This window comes from Oncorhynchus clarkii, chromosome 5, assembly GCF_045791955.1.
Source record: "Oncorhynchus clarkii lewisi isolate Uvic-CL-2024 chromosome 5, UVic_Ocla_1.0, whole genome shotgun sequence".
Taxonomy (NCBI): Eukaryota; Metazoa; Chordata; class Actinopteri; order Salmoniformes; family Salmonidae; genus Oncorhynchus; species Oncorhynchus clarkii.
Genome location: NC_092151.1, coordinates 10,024,521 through 10,043,293, shown reverse-complemented (window position 1 = coordinate 10,043,293; position 18,773 = coordinate 10,024,521). Strand labels below are relative to the sequence as shown.

The 18,773-nt window shown below is 50.0% G+C and overlaps 1 protein-coding gene across 2 annotated transcripts in view; it reads left to right on the top strand.

The window, feature by feature from the left end:
* The window catches only part of LOC139408319 (talin 1), a 160,602-nt gene that overhangs the window by 60,634 nt on the left and 81,195 nt on the right, over positions 1-18,773 (top strand). Inside the window, exons 13-20 of one of the 2 annotated variants that reach the window (XM_071152055.1) lie at positions 31-107; positions 7,569-7,749; positions 8,078-8,191; positions 8,449-8,557; positions 13,025-13,233; positions 13,555-13,653; positions 14,022-14,084; positions 18,432-18,599. In XM_071152055.1, coding sequence (XP_071008156.1) covers positions 31-107; positions 7,569-7,749; positions 8,078-8,191; positions 8,449-8,557; positions 13,025-13,233; positions 13,555-13,653; positions 14,022-14,084; positions 18,432-18,599 — 1,020 coding nt within the window. The remainder of the gene's footprint in view (positions 1-30; positions 108-7,568; positions 7,750-8,077; positions 8,192-8,448; positions 8,558-13,024; positions 13,234-13,554; positions 13,654-14,021; positions 14,085-18,431; positions 18,600-18,773) is intronic. The other variant, XM_071152056.1, reaches the window with a different exon arrangement.

Sequence of the window (18,773 nt, the reverse complement as noted above, 5' to 3'; positions counted from 1 at the left end):
CCAATAACCTGTCTTGTCTCCTTCCAACAGAAAAAGAGCAAGGACCACTTTGGCTTAGAGGGAGATGAGGAGTCCACCATGTTGGAGGATTCTGTGTCACCCAAAAAGTGAGTCCAGTGCAGCGGTTTCCTGCCGTGTGTGCCAGTGATGTCACAGCATGTTGGTGACTGCTCACTTCGTGTGTGTGTGTTTTGACGTCAGTAGATTCTATACTGTACTAACTTTCCCTCAGTCTTTATCCATAACTCCCCTACATATTTTCAGCATCATTGTGTATGTATGTATTCCTGTGTAGTGGGTCCATCTAGCCTGTGGGTTCTGTGTAGTGGGTTCATCTAGCCTATGGGTTCTGTGTAGTGGGTCCATCTAGCCTGTGGGTCCTGTGTAGTGGGTCCATCTAGCCTGTGGGTTCTGTGTAGTGGGTTCATCTAGCCTATGGGTTCTGTGTAGTGGGTCCTGTGTAGTGGGTCCTGTGTAGTGGGTCCATCTAGCCTGTGGGTCCTGTGTAGTGGGTCTATCTATCCTATGGGTCCTGTGTAGTGGGTCCATCTAGCCAATGGGTCCTGTGTAGTGGGTCCATCTAGCCTATGGGTCCTGTGTAGTTGGTCCTGTGTAGTGGGTCCTGTGTAGTGGGTTCATCTAGCCTGTGGAATCTGTGTAGTGGGTCCATCTAGCCAATGGGTCCTGTGTAGTGGGTTCTGTGTAGTGGGTCCATCTAGCCCATGGGTCCTGTGTAGTGGGTCCATCTAGCCTATGGATCCATCTAGCCTATGGGTCCTATGTAGTGGGTCCATCTAGCCTATGGGTCCTGTGTAGTGGGTCCATCTGGCCTATGGGTCCTGTGTAGTGGGTCCTGTGTAATGGTCCTGTGTAGTGGATTCTGTATAGTGGGTACATCTAGCCAGTGGGTCCTGTGTAGTGGGTCCTGTGTAGTGGGTCCATCTAGCCTGTGGGTCCTGTGTAGTGGGTCCATCTAGCCTCTGGGTCCCGTGTAATGGGTCCATCTATCCTATGGGTCCTGTGTAGTGGGTCCATCTAGCCTATGGCTCCTGTGTAGTTGGTCCTGTGTAGTGGGTCCTATGTAGTGGTTTCATCTATGCTGTGGATCCTGTGTAGTGGGTCCATCTAGCCAATGGGTCCTGTGTAGTGGGTCCATCTAGCCTATGGCTCCTGTGTAGTTGGTCCTGTGTAGTGGGTTCATCTAGCCTGTGGGTCTTATGTAGTGGGTTCTGTGAAGTGGGTCCATCTGGCCCATGGGTCCTGTGTAGTGGGTCCATCTAGCCTGTGGGTCCTGTGTAGTGCGTCCATCTAGCCTGTGGGTCCTGTGTTGTGGTTCCATCTGGCCTATGGGTCCTGTGTAGTGGGTCCATCTAGCCTATGGGTCCATCTAGCCTATGGGTCCTGTGTAGTGGGTCCATCTAGCCTATGGGTCCTGTGTAGTGGGTCCATCTAGCCTATGGGTCCTGTGTAGTGGGTCCATCTGGCCTATGGGTCCTGTGTAGTGGGTCCTTGTGTAGTGGGTTCATCTAGCCTGTGGATTCTGTATAGTGGGTACATCTAGCCAGTGGGTCCTGTGTAGTGGGTCCTGTGTAGTGGGTTCATCTAGCCTGTGGATTCTGTATAGTGGGTACATCTAGCCAGTGGGTCCTGTGTAGTGGGTCCTGTGTAGTGGGTTCATCTAGCCTGTGGATTCTGTATAGTGGGTCCATCTTGCCTGTGGGTCCTGTGTAGTGGGTCCATCTAGCCTGTGGGTCCTGTGTAGTGGGTCCATCTAGCCAATGGGTCCTGTGTAGTGGGTCCATCTAGCCAATGGGTCCTGTGTAGTGGGTCCATCTTGCCTGTGGGTCCTGTGTAATGGGTCCATCTAGCCTGCGGGTCCTGTGTAGTGGGTCCATCTAGCCTGCGGATCCTGTGTAGTGGGTCCATCTAGCCTGCGGATCCTGTGTAGTGGTCCTGTGTAGTGGGTCCTGTGTAATGGTCCTGTGTAGTGGGTTCATCTAGCCTGTGGGTCCATCTTGCCTGTGGGTCCATCTAGCCTATGGGTCCTGTGTAGTGGGTCCTGTGTAGTGGGTCCATCTAGCCTGTGGGTCCTGTGTAGTGGGTCCATCTTGCCTGTGGGTCCATCTAGCTAATGGGTCCTGTGTAGTGGGTCCTGTGTAGTGGGTCCATCTAGCCTGTGGGTCCTGTGTAGTGGGTCCATCTAGCCTGTGGGTCCTGTGTACTGGGTCCATCTAGCCTGTGGGTCCTGTGTAGTGGATCCTGTGTAGTGGGTCCATCTTGCCTGTGGGTCCTGTGTAGTGGGTCCATCTAGCCTGTGGGTCCTGTGTAGTGGGTCCATCTAGCCTGTGGGTCCTGTGTAGTGGGTCCATCTAGCCTATGGGTCCTGTGTAGTGGGTCCATCTTGCCTGTGGGTCCTGTGTAGTGGGTCCATCTAGCCTGTGGGTCCTGTGTAGTGGATCCTGTGTAGTGGGTCCATCTTGCCTGTGGGTCCTGTGTAGTGGGTCCATCTGGCCTATGGGTCCTGTGTAGTGGGTCCTTGTGTAGTGGGTTCATCTAGCCTGTGGATTCTGTATAGTGGGTACATCTAGCCAGTGGGTCCTGTGTAGTGGGTCCTGTGTAGTGGGTTCATCTAGCCTGTGGATTCTGTATAGTGGGTACATCTAGCCAGTGGGTCCTGTGTAGTGGGTCCTGTGTAGTGGGTTCATCTAGCCTGTGGATTCTGTATAGTGGGTCCATCTTGCCTGTGGGTCCTGTGTAGTGGGTCCATCTAGCCTGTGGGTCCTGTGTAGTGGGTCCATCTAGCCAATGGGTCCTGTGTAGTGGGTCCATCTAGCCAATGGGTCCTGTGTAGTGGGTCCATCTTGCCTGTGGGTCCTGTGTAATGGGTCCATCTAGCCTGCGGGTCCTGTGTAGTGGGTCCATCTAGCCTGCGGATCCTGTGTAGTGGGTCCATCTAGCCTGCGGATCCTGTGTAGTGGTCCTGTGTAGTGGGTCCTGTGTAATGGTCCTGTGTAGTGGGTTCATCTAGCCTGTGGGTCCATCTTGCCTGTGGGTCCATCTAGCCTATGGGTCCTGTGTAGTGGGTCCTGTGTAGTGGGTCCATCTAGCCTGTGGGTCCTGTGTAGTGGGTCCATCTTGCCTGTGGGTCCATCTAGCTAATGGGTCCTGTGTAGTGGGTCCTGTGTAGTGGGTCCATCTAGCCTGTGGATCCTGTGTAGTGGATCCTGTGTAGTGGGTCCATCTTGCCTGTGGGTCCTGTGTAGTGGGTCCATCTAGCCTGTGGGTCCTGTGTAGTGGGTCCATCTAGCCTGTGGGTCCTGTGTAGTGGGTCCATCTAGCCTATGGGTCCTGTGTAGTGGGTCCATCTTGCCTGTGGGTCCTGTGTAGTGGGTCCATCTAGCCTGTGGGTCCTGTGTAGTGGATCCTGTGTAGTGGGTCCATCTTGCCTGTGGGTCCTGTGTAGTGGGTCCATCTAGCCTATGGGTCCAGTGTAGTGGGTCCATCTATCCTGTGGTTCCATCTAGCCTATGGGTCTTGTATAGTGGGTTCTGTGTAGTGGGTCCATCTATCCTGTGGTTCCATCTTGCCTGTGGGTCCTGTGTAGTGGGTCCATCTAGCCTGTGGGTCCTGTGTAGTGGGTCCATCTAGCCTGTGGGTCCTGTGTAGTGGGTCCATCTAGCCAATGGGTCCTGTGTAGTGGGTCCATCTAGCCAATGGGTCCTGTGTAGTGGGTCCATCTTGCCTGTGGGTCCTGTGTAATGGGTCCATCTAGCCTGTGGATCCTGTGTAGTGGTCCTGTGTAGAGGGTCCTGTGTAATGGTCCTGTGTAGTGGGTTCATCTAGCCTGTGGATCCTGTATAGTGGGTCCATCTTGCCTGTGGGTCCATCTAGCCTATGGGTCCTGTGTAGTGGGTCCATCTAGCTAATGGGTCCTGTGAAGTGGGTCCTGTGTAGTGGGTCCATCTAGCCTGTGGGTCCTGTGTACTGGGTCCATCTAGCCTGTGGGTCCTGTGTAGTGGATCCTGTGTAGTGGGTCCATCTTGCCTGTGGGTCCTGTGTAGTGGGTCCATCTAGCCTGTGGGTCCTGTGTAGTGGGTCCATCTAGCCTATGGGTCCTGTGTAGTGTGTCCATCTAGCCTATGGGTCCTGTGTAGTGGGTCCATCTTGCCTGTGGGTCCTGTGTAGTGGGTCCATCTTGCCTGTGGGTCCTGTGTAGTGGGTCCATCTAGCCTGTGGGTCCTGTGTAGTGGATCCTGTGTAGTGGGTCCATCTTGCCTGTGGGTCCTGTGTAGTGGGTCCATCTAGCCTATGGGTCCAGTGTAGTGGTCCATCTATCCTGTGGTTCCATCTAGCCTTGGGTCTTGTGTAGTGGGTCCATCTAGCCTATGGGTCTTGTATAGTGGGTTCTGTGTAGTGGGTCCATCTTGCCTGTGGGTCCTGTGTAGTGGGTCCATCTAGCCTGTGGGTCCTGTGTAGTGGGTCCATCTAGCCTGTGGGTCCTGTGTAGTGGGTCCATCTAGCCTGTGGGTCCTGTGTAGTGGGTCCATCTAGCCTATGGGTCCTGTGTAGTGGGTCCATCTAGCCTATGGGTCCTATTTAGTGGGTCCATCTAGCCTATGGGTCCAGTGTAGTGAGTCCATCTAGCCTGTGGTTCCATCTAGCCCAGGGGTGTCAAAGTCAAATGGACGGAGGGCCAAATAAAAAAATCAGCTACAAGACGAGGGCCGGACTGTTCGAATGTTCATTGAAAAATTTTTAAATGACGCATATAGTCTAGTGAACCTAATTGAACCTACTGAAAACCTAACAAATATATTACAATATGATCAGATAAATAAAGCAATATTTTCTTATGGCTCTGTCAGTAATCTTTAATTTTCAACAGACACAAAAGACAAATTTCCTTTATATAAATATCCCCATAACATGAACATTAAATGAAAGAAACCGGTATTCAAGGCACCATCAGTAGACTATATTTTCTATTTTAGCAAAAGTGGGCTAAATTTACTTCAAAGAAAAAACAATAATAGCAATTTTCTATCATCCACTCAACTGAAATATTTTTAAAATATAATTGGATTGAAATACAAAAAAATAAAGTGCAAAAATCTATTAATCAAAAACAACACTTTGTTTAAGGAGAAGTAACATGCAGTGAAAACAAATATTAAATTTTAACTTTTAAACTTGAACTGAGTAAAAACTCTAAATATGTGATTGCACAGTAATGTTCACTTGTTTGAGGTTGAGGGTGATACTTGGTGGTGTCCCATCTTTTCCACAAGTTCATCAATGTTCGGGGTAAGGCTCTGAGCTGAAGAAATCCTCAGAATTGAGTGGAGGTGTTCAGCAGTAAGTCGACTTCTGTGTGATGTTTTGTTCAGGTTCATCAAAGAAAACAGTTGTTCACACAGGTATGTGCTGCCAAACATAGACAACGTTTGAGCAGCCTGGATGCGCAGCTGGGGCATTGTGCCGGGGAGGAAACGGGCGAACTCCGCAGCACCCACTGCCGCATATTTTGCCCTCAGTGCATCATTGCATTGGAGGTCAATCAACTCCATTTGGAGGTTTGGTGGTGAGCTTTCCACGTCAACAGCAAATGGGTTACCGAGCAGTTCCAACCTGCTTTTTTGTGCTTCAAAGTCAGCAAATCGGCGTCGAAAGTCAGCGGCAAGCATACCTATTTTATCAGCCAACTGTGTGCTCGGGAACGCACTGGTAGAGAGCTTCTCTTTCATGGTCTGGCAGCTGGGAAAGTGGCTCAAATTTTCTTTCCGCATCTGCGTCTCCCACAGAGTCAGTTTGGTTTTAAATGCCTTCACTGTACTGTACATATCAGAGATGACACGATCCCGACCCTGCAGCTGCAAGTTTATTGCATTCAGATGACTCGTAATGTCACACAGAAAAGCCATTTCACACAGAAACATTTCGTCTCGGAGTTGTGTTGTGTCTTTCCCTTTGCTGTCCAAGAACAGACAAATCTCCTCACGAAGCTCGAAACATCTTTGAAGCACCTTTCCCTGGCTTAGCCATCGCACCTCTGTGTGATAAGGCAAATCACCATGCTCCGTTTCTAACTCCGTCAGAAATGCCTTGAACTGGCGGTGATTCAAACCTTTGGCTCTGATAAAGTTAACTGTGCGCGTGATGATGCTCATTACATGCTCCATTTTCAAGGCTTTACCGCACAACGCTTCCTGGTGTATGATACAATGATAAGCTGTCAGCTCACCTGTCGCGTTTTCCTCTTGCATCTTTTCCCGTATCTTCGCCACCAGTCCGCTCCTGTGTCCACACATCGCAGGTGCTCCGTCGGTTGTCAAACCCACGAGTTTTTCCCAAGGCAGCTCCATCTCATTTACACATCTTGACACCTCTTCATACAAATCATGCCCCGTAGTTGTGCCATGCATAGGACGTAAAGCCAAAAACTCCTCTGTCACGCTTAGGTTGGAGTCCACTCCGCGGATGAAAATTGACAACTGGGCAATGTCAGAAATGTCGGTGCTCTCATCCACAGCCAAGGAATATGCAATAAAATCTTTTCCCTTTTTCACAAGCTGCTCTTTTAGATTGATGGACAACTGGTCTACTCTCTCGGCAATGGTGTTTCTGCTCAGACTCACATTTAAAAAGAGTTGCCTTTTTTCTGGGCAAACTTCGTCACAAACTTTAATCATGCAGTTTTTGATGAAATCCCCCTCCGTAAATGGCCGGGCTGATTTAGCGATCTCTTCTGCCAAAATAAAACTGGCCTTGACAGTTGCGTCCGCGTGTGTGTCCGCGTGTTTCGTTTCATAATGTCGTCTCAGATTATACTCTTTCAGTACCGCCACACTTTCTCCACACAGAAGACACACAGGTTTTCCAGCTACCTTCGTGAACATATACTCCGACTCCCACCTTGTTTGAAACCCCCGGTTCTCAGTATCCACCTTCCGTTTTGCCATTTTTGATGGGTATCTGAAAGTTAATTTTACTGTGATGCTGACGACTGCTGTGCCAATAAATATTGAAATGAAGCAGCCTACTGCTCGGTGCGTCACCTTTGCATTGTGGGAAATGTAGTATTGGTGCGTGTAAAAGATCTGCGGGCTGCCGGCTTGCTGCGGGCCGGTTCTAATAATAAATCAAGATCATCCCAGGGGCCGTAAAAAACCTTCTTGCGGGCCGGATGTGGCCCGCGGGCCTTGACTCTGACATATGTGATCTAGCCTATGGGTCTTGTGTAGTGGGTCCATCTAGCCTATGGGGGCATCTTTCTGATTCTGATGAGGATGAAGAGCCTTACAACACTGCAATATAGTATGTCTTCTGACATCTCTATTCATCCCTCTCTCCCGCCATCTCTCCCCTCCCTCCCCGCCATCTCTCCCCTCCCTCCCCGCCATCTCTCCCCTCCCTCCCCGCCATCTCTCCCCTCCCTCCCCGCCATCTCTCCCCACCCTCCCCTCCATCTCTCCCCACCCTCCCCTCCATCTCTCCCCACCCTCCCCTCCATCTCTCCCCTCCCTCCCGCCATCTCTCCCCTCCCTCTATCTGTCCCTCCACCCCCCCAGGTCTACAGTGCTGCAGCAGCAGTTCAACAAGGTGGGGAAGGTGGAGACTGGCTCTGTGGCCCTGCCAGCCATCATGCGTTCAGGGGCCGGGGGCCCCGAGAGCTTCCAGATGGGCTCCATGCCACAGGCCAAGCAGCACATCACCAGCGGACAGATGCACAGGGGCCACATGCCCCCGCTGGTAAGACTGGAGGGCCACATTGAACTCTAGCAGGGTTGGGGTCAGTTCAGTTTTCAATTCAGGAAGTGAAATTCAGTTCAATTCAAGATTTGGAAAAAAGCCCAAATAGGAAATAGTAGTTAATTCACTTCCTCAATTGACTGTTAATTGAAATAACTGAACAGATCCCGATATGATCTCTATATCTGAAGAAAGCCTTTTAGAGGCTAATACACCATAACATTCTCAGTGGAAAATAATTACAAACATGCAGTGATATTGGCCCTATTTAATTAACTGTACAGAATGAAAACTAAGAGTGTATTTCGATATGTTCCCCTGTGTGCAGACATCTGCCCAGCAGGCCCTGACTGGCACCATCAACTCCAGCATGCAGGCGTTGCAGGCTGCCCAGGCCTCGCTGGAGGAGTTTGACACCCTGCCTCCCCTCGGGACAGACGCGGTGAGACACCTGGATTTAAACTGACCCCCTCTTCACCCGTACAACCTCCAACCTGTGGCTATAACAAAATTCTTGATGATCTCGTCTATCATTTTTTTTCCTCTCAGTTTTAAGTGAATTATTTCAAATGGATACCATTTTAAAGCCTAGTTGTACCAATTAAAGCGAGAGTAGTGTAATACAGTGAGTTGGTGTATTTTTCATGTAAGTTGTGTAGAAAATAGTTTTAATGTGATCTGTGTCTTCCCATGATCAAGGCCTCCCAAGCCTGGCGTAAGAACAAGATGGACGAGTCCAAACACGAGATCCACTCCCAGGTTGACGCCATCACCGCCGGGACGGCCTCTATGGTCAATCTCACCGCAGGTACCGTCTCTTCACTGTGGATACCAACAATGGATGTTGTGGTCATTTCTATCCAGTGGTGGAAAAAGTACCCAACTGTCATACTTGAGTAAAAGTAAAGATACCTTTAATAGAAAATGACTCAAGTAAAAGTGAAAGTCACCCAGTTAAATACTACTTGAGGAAGTCTAAAAGTATTTGGTTTAAAATATACTTAAGTATAAAAGTATATATAATTTCAAATTCCTTATATTAAGGAAACCAGAAGGCACCATTTTCTTATTTTAAAACGTACGGAAAGCCACGGGCACACTCCAACATTCAGACATCATTTACAAACAAAGCATGCGTTTTTAGTGAGTCCTCCAGATCAGAGGCAGTAGGGATGACAAGGGATGTTCTCTGTTTAGTAAGTCCTCCAGATCAGAGGCAGTAGGGATGACCAGGGATGTTCTCTGTTTAGTGAGTCCTCCAGATCAGAGGCAGTAGGGATAACCAGGGATGTTCTCTGTTTAGTGAATCCTCCAGATCAGAGGCAGTAGGGATGACCAGAGATGTTCTGTTGATAATTGCGTGAATTTGACTATTTTCCTCCCCTGCTAAGCATTCAACATGTAACGAATACTTTTGGTTGTCAAGTGAAATGTATGGAGTAAAAAGTACAATATTTTCTTAAGGAATATAGTGAAGTAAAAGTAGTCAAAAATATAAATAGTAAAGTACAGATACCCCCAAAAACGACTTAAGTAGTACTTAAAAGTATTTTTACTTAATTACTTTACACCACTGCTTATGTCTGTCTCGAAGAACCAGTAGATATGGGATTGCCTTTTTCACAGGGGTGCTTAATTCAATACAGGTCTCTCTTGTGAAATAGATTTTTATCTCAATGACAATTACATGTAGAAATACAGCTTAAATGAAAAAAAAATGTTATAAAAAGGTATTTAGATTCTGCATTGTAATGTCCTTTAACTAGATATGTAAAGGCCTTTTCAGCTTAAATATTGACTCTGTGGGTGGAATATATAAAACAAAGCAGCAGCATAGACCACGTGAGGACTGCTCATGACGTTCCCCTCATAGACCACGTGAGGACTGCTCATGACGTTCCCCTCATAGACCACGTGAGGACTGCTCATGACGTTCCCCTCATAGACCACGTGAGGACTGCTCATGACGTTCCCCTCATAGACCACGTGAGGACTGCTCATGACGTTCCCCTCATAGACCACGTGAGGACTGCTCATGACGTTCCCCTCATAGACCACGTGAGGACTGCTCATGACGTTCCCCTCATAGACCACGTGAGGACTGCTCATGACGTTCCCCTCATAGACCACGTGAGGACTGCTCATGACGTTCCCCTCATAGACCACGTGAGGACTGCTCATGAAGTTCCCCTCATAGACCACGTGAGGACTGCTCATGACGTTCCCCTCATAGACCACGTGAGGACTGCTCATGACGTTCCCCTCATAGACCACGTGAGGACTGCTCATGACGTTCCCCTCATAGACCACGTGAGGACTGCTCATGACGTTCCCCTCATAGACCACGTGAGGGCTGCTCATGACGTTCCCCTCATAGACCACGTGAGGACTGCTCATGAAGTTCCCCTCATAGACCACGTGAGGACTGCTCATGACGTTCCCCTCATAGACCACGTGAGGACTGCTCATGAGGACTGCTCATGACGTTCCCCTCATAGACCACGTGAGGTTCCCCTCATAGACCACGTGAGGACTGCTCATGACGTTCCCCTCATAGACCACGTGAGGACTGCTCATGACGTTCCCCTCATAGACCACGTGAGGACTGCTCATGACGTTCCCCTCATAGACCACGTGAGGACTGCTCATGACGTTCCCCTCATAGACCACGTGAGGACTGCTCATGACGTTCCCCTCATAGACCACGTGAGGACTGCTCATGACGTTCCCCTCATAGACCACGTGAGGACTGCTCATGAAGTTCCCCTCATAGACCACGTGAGGACTGCTCATGACGTTCCCCTCATAGACCACGTGAGGACTGCTCATGAAGTTCCCCTCATAGACCACGTGAGGACTGCTCATGACGTTCCCCTCATAGACCACGTGAGGACTGCTCATGACGTTCCCCTCATAGACCACGTGAGGACTGCTCATGACGTTCCCCTCATAGACCACGTGAGGACTGCTCATGACGTTCCCCTCATAGACCACGTGAGGACTGCTCATGACGTTCCCCTCATAGACCACGTGAGGACTGCTCATGACGTTCCCCTCATAGACCACGTGAGGACTGCTCATGACGTTCCCCTCATAGACCACGTGAGGACTGCTCATGACGTTCCCCTCATAGACCAAGTGAGGACTGCTCATGACGTTCCCCTCATAGACCAAGTGAGGACTGCTCATGACGTTCCCCTCATAGACCACGTGAGGACTGCTCATGACGTTCCCCTCATAGACCACGTGAGGACTGCTCATGACGTTCCCCTCATAGACCACGTGAGGACTGCTCATGACGTTCCCCTCATAGACCACGTGAGGACTGCTCATGACGTTCCCCTCATAGACCACGTGAGGACTGCTCATGACGTTCCCCTCATAGACCACGTGAGGACTGCTCATGACGTTCCCCTCATAGACCACGTGAGGACTGCTCATGACGTTCCCCTCATAGACCACGTGAGGACTGCTCATGAAGTTCCCCTCATAGACCACGTGAGGACTGCTCATGACGTTCCCCTCATAGACCACGTGAGGACTGCTCATGACGTTCCCCTCATAGACCACGTGAGGACTGCTCCTCACGTTCCCCTCATAGACCACGTGAGGCCTGCTCATGACGTTCCCCTCATAGACCACGTGAGGACTGCTCATGACGTTCCCCTCATAGACCACGTGAGGACTGCTCATGACGTTCCCCTCATAGACCACGTGAGGACTGCTCATGACGTTCCCCTCATAGACCACGTGAGGACTGCTCATGACGTTCCCCTCATAGACCACGTGAGGACTGCTCATGACGTTCCCCTCATAGACCACGTGAGGACTGCTAGACCACGTGAGGACTGTTCCCCTCATAGACCACGTGAGGACTGCTCATGACGTTCCCCTCATAGACCACGTGAGGACTGCTCATGACGTTCCCCTCATAGACCACGTGAGGACTGCTCATGAAGTTCCCCTCATAGACCACGTGAGGACTGCTCATGACGTTCCCCTCATAGACCACGTGAGGACTGCTCATGACGTTCCCCTCATAGACCACGTGAGGACTGCTCATGACGTTCCCCTCATAGACCACGTGAGGACTGCTCATGACGTTCCCCTCATAGACCACGTGAGGACTGCTCATGAAGTTCCCCTCATAGACCACGTGAGGACATGTTCCCCTCATAGACCACGTGAGGATGAACGTTCCCCTCATAGACCACGTGAGGACTGCTCATGACGTTCCCCTCATAGACCACGTGAGGACTGCTCATGACGTTCCCCTCATAGACCACGTGAGGACTGCTCATGACGTTCCCCTCATAGACCACGTGAGGACTGCTCATGACGTTCCCCTCATAGACCACGTGAGGACTGCTCATGAAGTTCCCCTCATAGACCACGTGAGGACTGCTCATGACGTTCCCCTCATAGACCACGTGAGGACTGCTCATGACGTTCCCCTCATAGACCACGTGAGGACTGCTCATGAAGTTCCCCTCATAGACCACGTGAGGACTGCTCATGACGTTCCCCTCATAGACCACGTGAGGACTGCTCATGACGTTCCCCTCATAGACCACGTGAGGACTGCTCATGACGTTCCCCTCATAGACCACGTGAGGACTGCTCATGAAGTTCCCCTCATAGACCACGTGAGGACTGCTCATGACGTTCCCCTCATAGACCACGTGAGGACTGCTCATGACGTTCCCCTCATAGACCAAGTGAGGACTGCTCATGACGTTCCCCTCATAGACCACGTGAGGACTGCTCATGAAGTTCCCCTCATAGACCACGTGAGGACTGCTCATGAAGTTCCCCTCATAGACCACGTGAGGACTGCTCATGAAGTTCCCCTCATAGACCACGTGAGGACTGCTCATGACGTTCCCCTCATAGACCACGTGAGGACTGCTCATGACGTTCCCCTCATAGACCACGTGAGGACTGCTCATGAAGTTCCCCTCATAGACCACGTGAGGACTGCTCATGACGTTCCCCTCATAGACCACGTGAGGACTGCTCATGACGTTCCCCTCATAGACCACGTGAGGACTGCTCATGAAGTTCCCCTCATAGACCACGTGAGGACTGCTCATGACGTTCCCCTCATAGACCACGTGAGGACTGCTCATGATGTTCCCCTCATAGACCACGTGAGGGCTGCTCATGAAGTTCCCCTCAACATCTGTCTGTCCCCTTCACCATAGGTGTAGTGCTTAAAGGACTGCCCACAAAGTATTGAAACCTAAACATGTCTGTCTGTCCCCCTCAACAATAGGCGACCCAGCAGAGACAGACTACACTGCGGTGGGCTGTGCCGTGACCACCATCTCCTCCAACCTAACGGAGATGTCCAAGGGGGTCAAGCTGCTCGCCGCCCTCATGGAGGATGAGGGAGGCAACGGAAACCAGTTGTTGGGGGCTGCCAAGAACCTGGCGTGTGCCGTGTCCGACATGCTGAAGACCGCCCAGCCAGCCAACACTGAGGTAACACGCACAAGCACACACTGAATACTGAAGTAACACACCGAAAGCTTAGCCATTGTTGTGTACTTCCTGTTTCTGTGTCGCACAATGATAATGTTCAGAAAAGCGCATGGTGTAAAAAGATTTTGCAGCTAAAATTGAAAATCTGTGTTCTTATTAAAATGTTTTCTCCCATTTTGTGCTTACTGGACATGACCAATGTCACCTGTAAGTTAACGTGAAACCATCTTCATGCATAAGATGTTAAAGAATCCCTTCATGATGGCTTTTCTTCAGTCATGTGACCTGTGCTTTTTGGGCATATTTTTTTTTACCCATCAGCCCCGCCAGAACCTTCTGCAGGCTGCAGGCAACGTGGGCCAGGCCAGTGGCGAGCTGCTGTCTCACATCGGAGAGACGGACGCCGACCCCCGCTTTCAGGTAGGCCAACCGTGACCCAGTCCAGAGTGAACTAAACTGACACTCTGAAAGTGGGACTACGCCACAAGAAAACAAGTTAAACCGTTTTCAGACTTGGGGCAAATTCTAACTTCCACTTAAGTCAAACGTTCATTTAGTCTCCCATTGACATCAATACATGGCTAAGTGAAAATTCCTGGAAGTTAGGATTCAGCCCTTCGTCCATTGCTTTCAACACTCTGATTTGCACAACGTTTAAGTTGTCTTAGGATCTTAGGTCAGAACACGGTCCTGATCAGTTCCCTATGTAGAGTTTGTTGACATAATTTGTGCAGTACTGTGTGATTTTACTATAACCCCCTCTTTTTTTTTACACCTGCATTGGTCAGTTTCTAGGTAAAGGATCTTTCAGGGGTGCAAGGCGGAGCGTCTCCACTTATAGTCACATGCTGGTAACAAACGTGTCCTCGAAAGATGAGCCTATCCGAATCACTGTCACTCCCAATGGCCAATCAAACTAATCGTTCTTGGATCTTTCACTGTAATTGATATGGACCACACTGGTGTAACATCCTCTAGTAGTGTATTCTTGTCATTTCTAACTGTATAATAAGCATTTGACAGCAGTTTTGTTCAGTTTCTCTTGCATATCTTCAGGTACTCAAAATGCTCTCGGTTTTCTTATAGGTTTTGATTATTGACACGCAGAAAGAGCAAGTAGCTCTCAAAAGCATTTGATTATGAAAGTATGCAACAGCTGAATAGTTCAACGCACTGAGAGAAACTTTGAGTTTCAGATGAGAAAAGTCAACCCAGGGATTAAAAGGTGAACTGTATTTACATGATCGTATTCTGCCCTGTCCAAACAAGGCTTCTGTCCTGTCCAAACAAGGCTTCTGCCCTGTCCAAATGAGGCTTCTGCCCTGTCCAAACGAGGCTTCTGCCCTGTCCAAACAAGACTTCTGCCCTGTCCAAACGAGGCTTCTGCCCTGTCCAAACGAGACTTCTGCCCTGTCCAAACGAGGCTTCTGCCCTGTCCAAACGAGGCTTCTGCCCTGTCCAAACGAGGCTTCTGCCCTGTCCAAACAAGACTTCTGCCCTGTCCAAACGAGGCTTCTGCCCTGTCCAAACGAGGCTTCTGCCCTGTCCAAACGAGGCTTCTGCCCTGTCCAAACGAGGCTTCTGCCCTGTCCAAACGAGGCTTCTGCCCTGTCCAAACGAGGCTTCTGCCCTGTCCAATCGAGGCTTCTGCCCTGTCCAATCAGAGTAGTTTCCATTTGTAGGGTACTGGGTTGATTATTAACTCTTAATGTGGTTGCATTGAGGTCTAGGAGAATACTGCTGTACCTGAAGATATACAGGGAATGTCTGTTTTAACAATTGTTTCCAATATTAAATTAAGGGTTTAACAATAGTAGTAGTAGGGGATCTGTTTCGATAAGTGGTGGGAAGCCTGTTACCAATTGTTTTCTCTAAGATAATTTCTGAATTCCTCATGACTGAACTAAGACCTATTGGTAGCAGGTTTTGAATACAGTATTTAACCTTTTGGGACAAAACGACAGTGACCTTTGGTGAAGGTGTTGGAGTTGTTGTTTTAATGTGGAGTTATTTATAATAGCCTATACGTGTATTGAGGGAAGCACTTCAACTGAATATGTGACGAAGTAGCTGTAATGTTACACCTAAGTGATGATATAGCCTACCATACAATGACTGAGCGAGCGCAGAGACCATATTGTGGAGAAATAAGTAGGCCGGCTAATGCCTGTTCATAAATGCTTGTGGAATGCAGCCTGACCGCAGCTCCCACAAAGTCCTCTGTTTTTTTTTTCCCTCCCCCTCCCTTTTTCTGCCTCCTCCTCCCCCTACTCCTTCACGAAACAACATGTAGGGAGAGCTGCCCAACTCCTCTGTTGTGATGTCGATAATCCCACTCAAACACCTTCTAAACTGCATAAAAATAATCTCTGGAGTAGTGCGGAGGCTGATGAGTGTTTGCTAGATTAGCTTTTGCAGAGACCCTGTTGCTGATATCCAGCCTCTCCTCAATGACAACCGTGCGTCAGCCTACCGTGCGTCAGCCTACCGTGCGTCAGCCTACCGTGCGTCAGCCTACCGTGCGTTAGCCTACCGTGCGTTAGCCCACCGTGCGTTAGACCCCGTGTGTTAGCCTACCATGCGTTAGACCCAGTGAGTTAGCCCACCGACCTTGCGTCAGCCCACCGACCGTGCGTGCGTTTGTCCACCGACCGTGCGTGCGTTTGTCCACCGACCGTGCGTGCGTTTGTCCACCGACCGTGCGTGCGTTTGTCCACCGACCGTGCGTGCGTTTGTCCACCGACCGTGCGTGCGTTTGTCCACCGACCGTGCGTGCGTTTGTCCACCGACCGTGCGTGCGTTTGTCCACCGCGTGGACCGTGCGTGCGTTAGCCCACCGCGTTGTTAGCCCACCGCTTGTGTCTGGCACTTCAGATATCACAGCTGGAGTCCCTCCGCTTCCACGTATCATCTTTTGACACACCTAGAGAGCCCTTAGTCACTTTTCTCTCCCCCTACTCCCTTTTCTCTCCCCCTACTCCCTATTCTCTCGACCCTAGTCACTTCTCCCCCCCCCCTCCCCCAGTCACTTCCCCCCTCCCCCTCCCCCAGTCACTTCCCCCCCCTCCCCCAGTCTCTTCTCTCCCCCCCCAGTCACTTCTCCCCCCCCCCCCTCCCCCAGTCACTTCTCCCCCCCCCTCCCCCAGTCACTTCCCCCCCCTCCCCCAGTCACTTCTCCCCCCCTCCCCAGTCACTCCCCCCCCCCTCCCCCAGTCACTTCTCTCCCCCCCCCCCCCCCCCCCCCCAGTCACTTCTCCCCCCCTCCCCCAGTCACTTCTCCCCCCCCCCCCCCAGTCACTTCTCCCCCCCCTCCCCCAGTCACTTCTCCCCCCCCAGTCACTTTTCTCCCCCCCTCTCTCCACCCTAGTCACTTCTCCCCCCCCCCAGTCTCTTCTCCCCCCCAGTCTCTTCTCCCCCCCCGTCACTTTTCTCCCCCCCTCTCTCCACCCTAGTCTCTTCTCCCCCCTCAGATACTTTTCTCACCCCCCCCCCCCCCCCCCAGTCACTTTTCTCCCTCCTAGTTACTCCCCCACCCCCCTTAGTCACTCTGTTTTTGCGCTTCCAAACGTGAAGTAACAGGTTTTGGAAGCACAAAAACGCACATTCTTTAGTTTAAATATATCTATCACGAGTCACAATTTAAACAGTTGCACATGTTTTTGAAATATCCCAGACCCAAACCAGTATCAATGTCAAACCCAGTCTCTAAGTCAGCTAGTTGACAAAATATACATTAATATGCCATTGTTAGACATTCTGTACTGTAGCTGCATTAGTTAGCCCACCACATAATCTTGTAGAATGTCCTTATATTACCTTTGGAGGGTAGAGAATGCTGGTATGTTCCTAAAGTCCCGACTTGTGGGGAAGACAAAAAGACCAACAGCTAAAGGCAGGATAGAGTTGATGATTGTCTTTGGAGCCACCAGGCTTGAGTCTCCCCTCCTCCCCAGCCTGGATGGGTTATACTATAGTATATTTAGGTTTAAGCCAATGAATATGAAGCACTCTGTCACAAATGGCACCATATTCCCTACATAGTGTACTAAGGCTCTGGTCAAAAGTAGTGCTCTATGTAGGGAATATTTAGGATGTAGACTTCGCTTGGCTTCTATGGAAAGAATCCTTGGAGGCCACTTCCCGAGTGGCGCAGTGGTCTAAGCTGTGCCACTAGAGATCCTGGTTCGAGTCCAGGCTCTGTCACAGCCGGCCGCGACCGGGATACCCATGGGGCAGCGCACAATTGGCCCTGCATCGTTTGGGGAGGGTTTGGTTGGAAGGGATGTTCTTGTCCCATCGCACTCTAGCGACTCCTGTGGCGGGCCAGGTGCATGCATGCTAACACGGTCGCTAGGTGTACGGTGTTTCCTCTGACACATTGGTGCGGCTGGCTTCCAGGTTAAGCCTGCATTGTGTCTAGAAGCAGTGCTACTTGGTTGGGTTGTGTTTCAGAGGACGCACGGCACTCGACCTTCACCTCTCCCGGGTCCGTACGGGAGTTGCAGCGATTAGACTGTAGACCGTAAGACTGTAACTACCAATTGGATACCATGAAATTCGGGAGAAAAAGGGGTGTGAAAAATATATTTCAAAAAGAATCCTCAGAGGCCATTATAGATAGTAGTGTCATCAATAGGGCCTTCTATTCACCGTTGTGCTAAAACTGGCTACCACTGAATTCAGGTCAGACTGTAAGCTGTGGTGTGTTTGGCAGGACAGATTCTAAAACTGGAAAAGTCTCTAATTTTTGCCTTTAGTAGAGGCTATTTCTCTAATCTCTTTACTTAATTTAATTTGACAAAATGGACCTTTTAACATTTGAGTACTCTTCCTGAAGAGGACAATTCTTTTCAGAATAATTAAATTGATCCTAATTCTTACCAAAATAATTGTTACATAGTTGACCCACAATCTTTTCACCCTATGTAACCTCGGTGTCACACTGTTTCTGTTCTCAACAATGCTACACTGTCGTCTTTGCTACGACAACAACAACAAGGTAACTAAAGCAGAAACAGTCTGGTACTCAGGCTAAAGACACTCACAATGAACCACAGTCTCAATCAAAACAGAGCCTCGTTTATGGGCCTGGTATGGAATCTGGTATGGAACCTTCCACTTAAGCATGCCTTTAATTTACTTTATGCTACATGCTAACAAGCATGCTAACTAGCCTGTGTCATCCCTGCCGTTCTCAGGACATGCTTATGCAGCTGGCTAAAGCCGTGGCTAACGCCGCCGCCGCTCTGGTGCTCAAAGCAAAGAACGTGGCCCAGAAGACAGAGGACTCTGCACTCCAGAACCGAGTCATCGCCGCAGCGACCCAATGTGCCCTATCCACCTCCCAACTGGTGGCTTGCACCCGGGTAAGAGAAGAGAACCCCAACATCTTTACCACACACTAACCATCTATTGTCCCATGTTTGTCATTTAGACTTGGACGGTATACCGTTTACAGGGGTATTTTTTTCAATACTGTAAATTTGGGGCCCCATAAAGCTCGGGTGCAACTCCGCGTCACGGGAGCTGTTATAACTGTT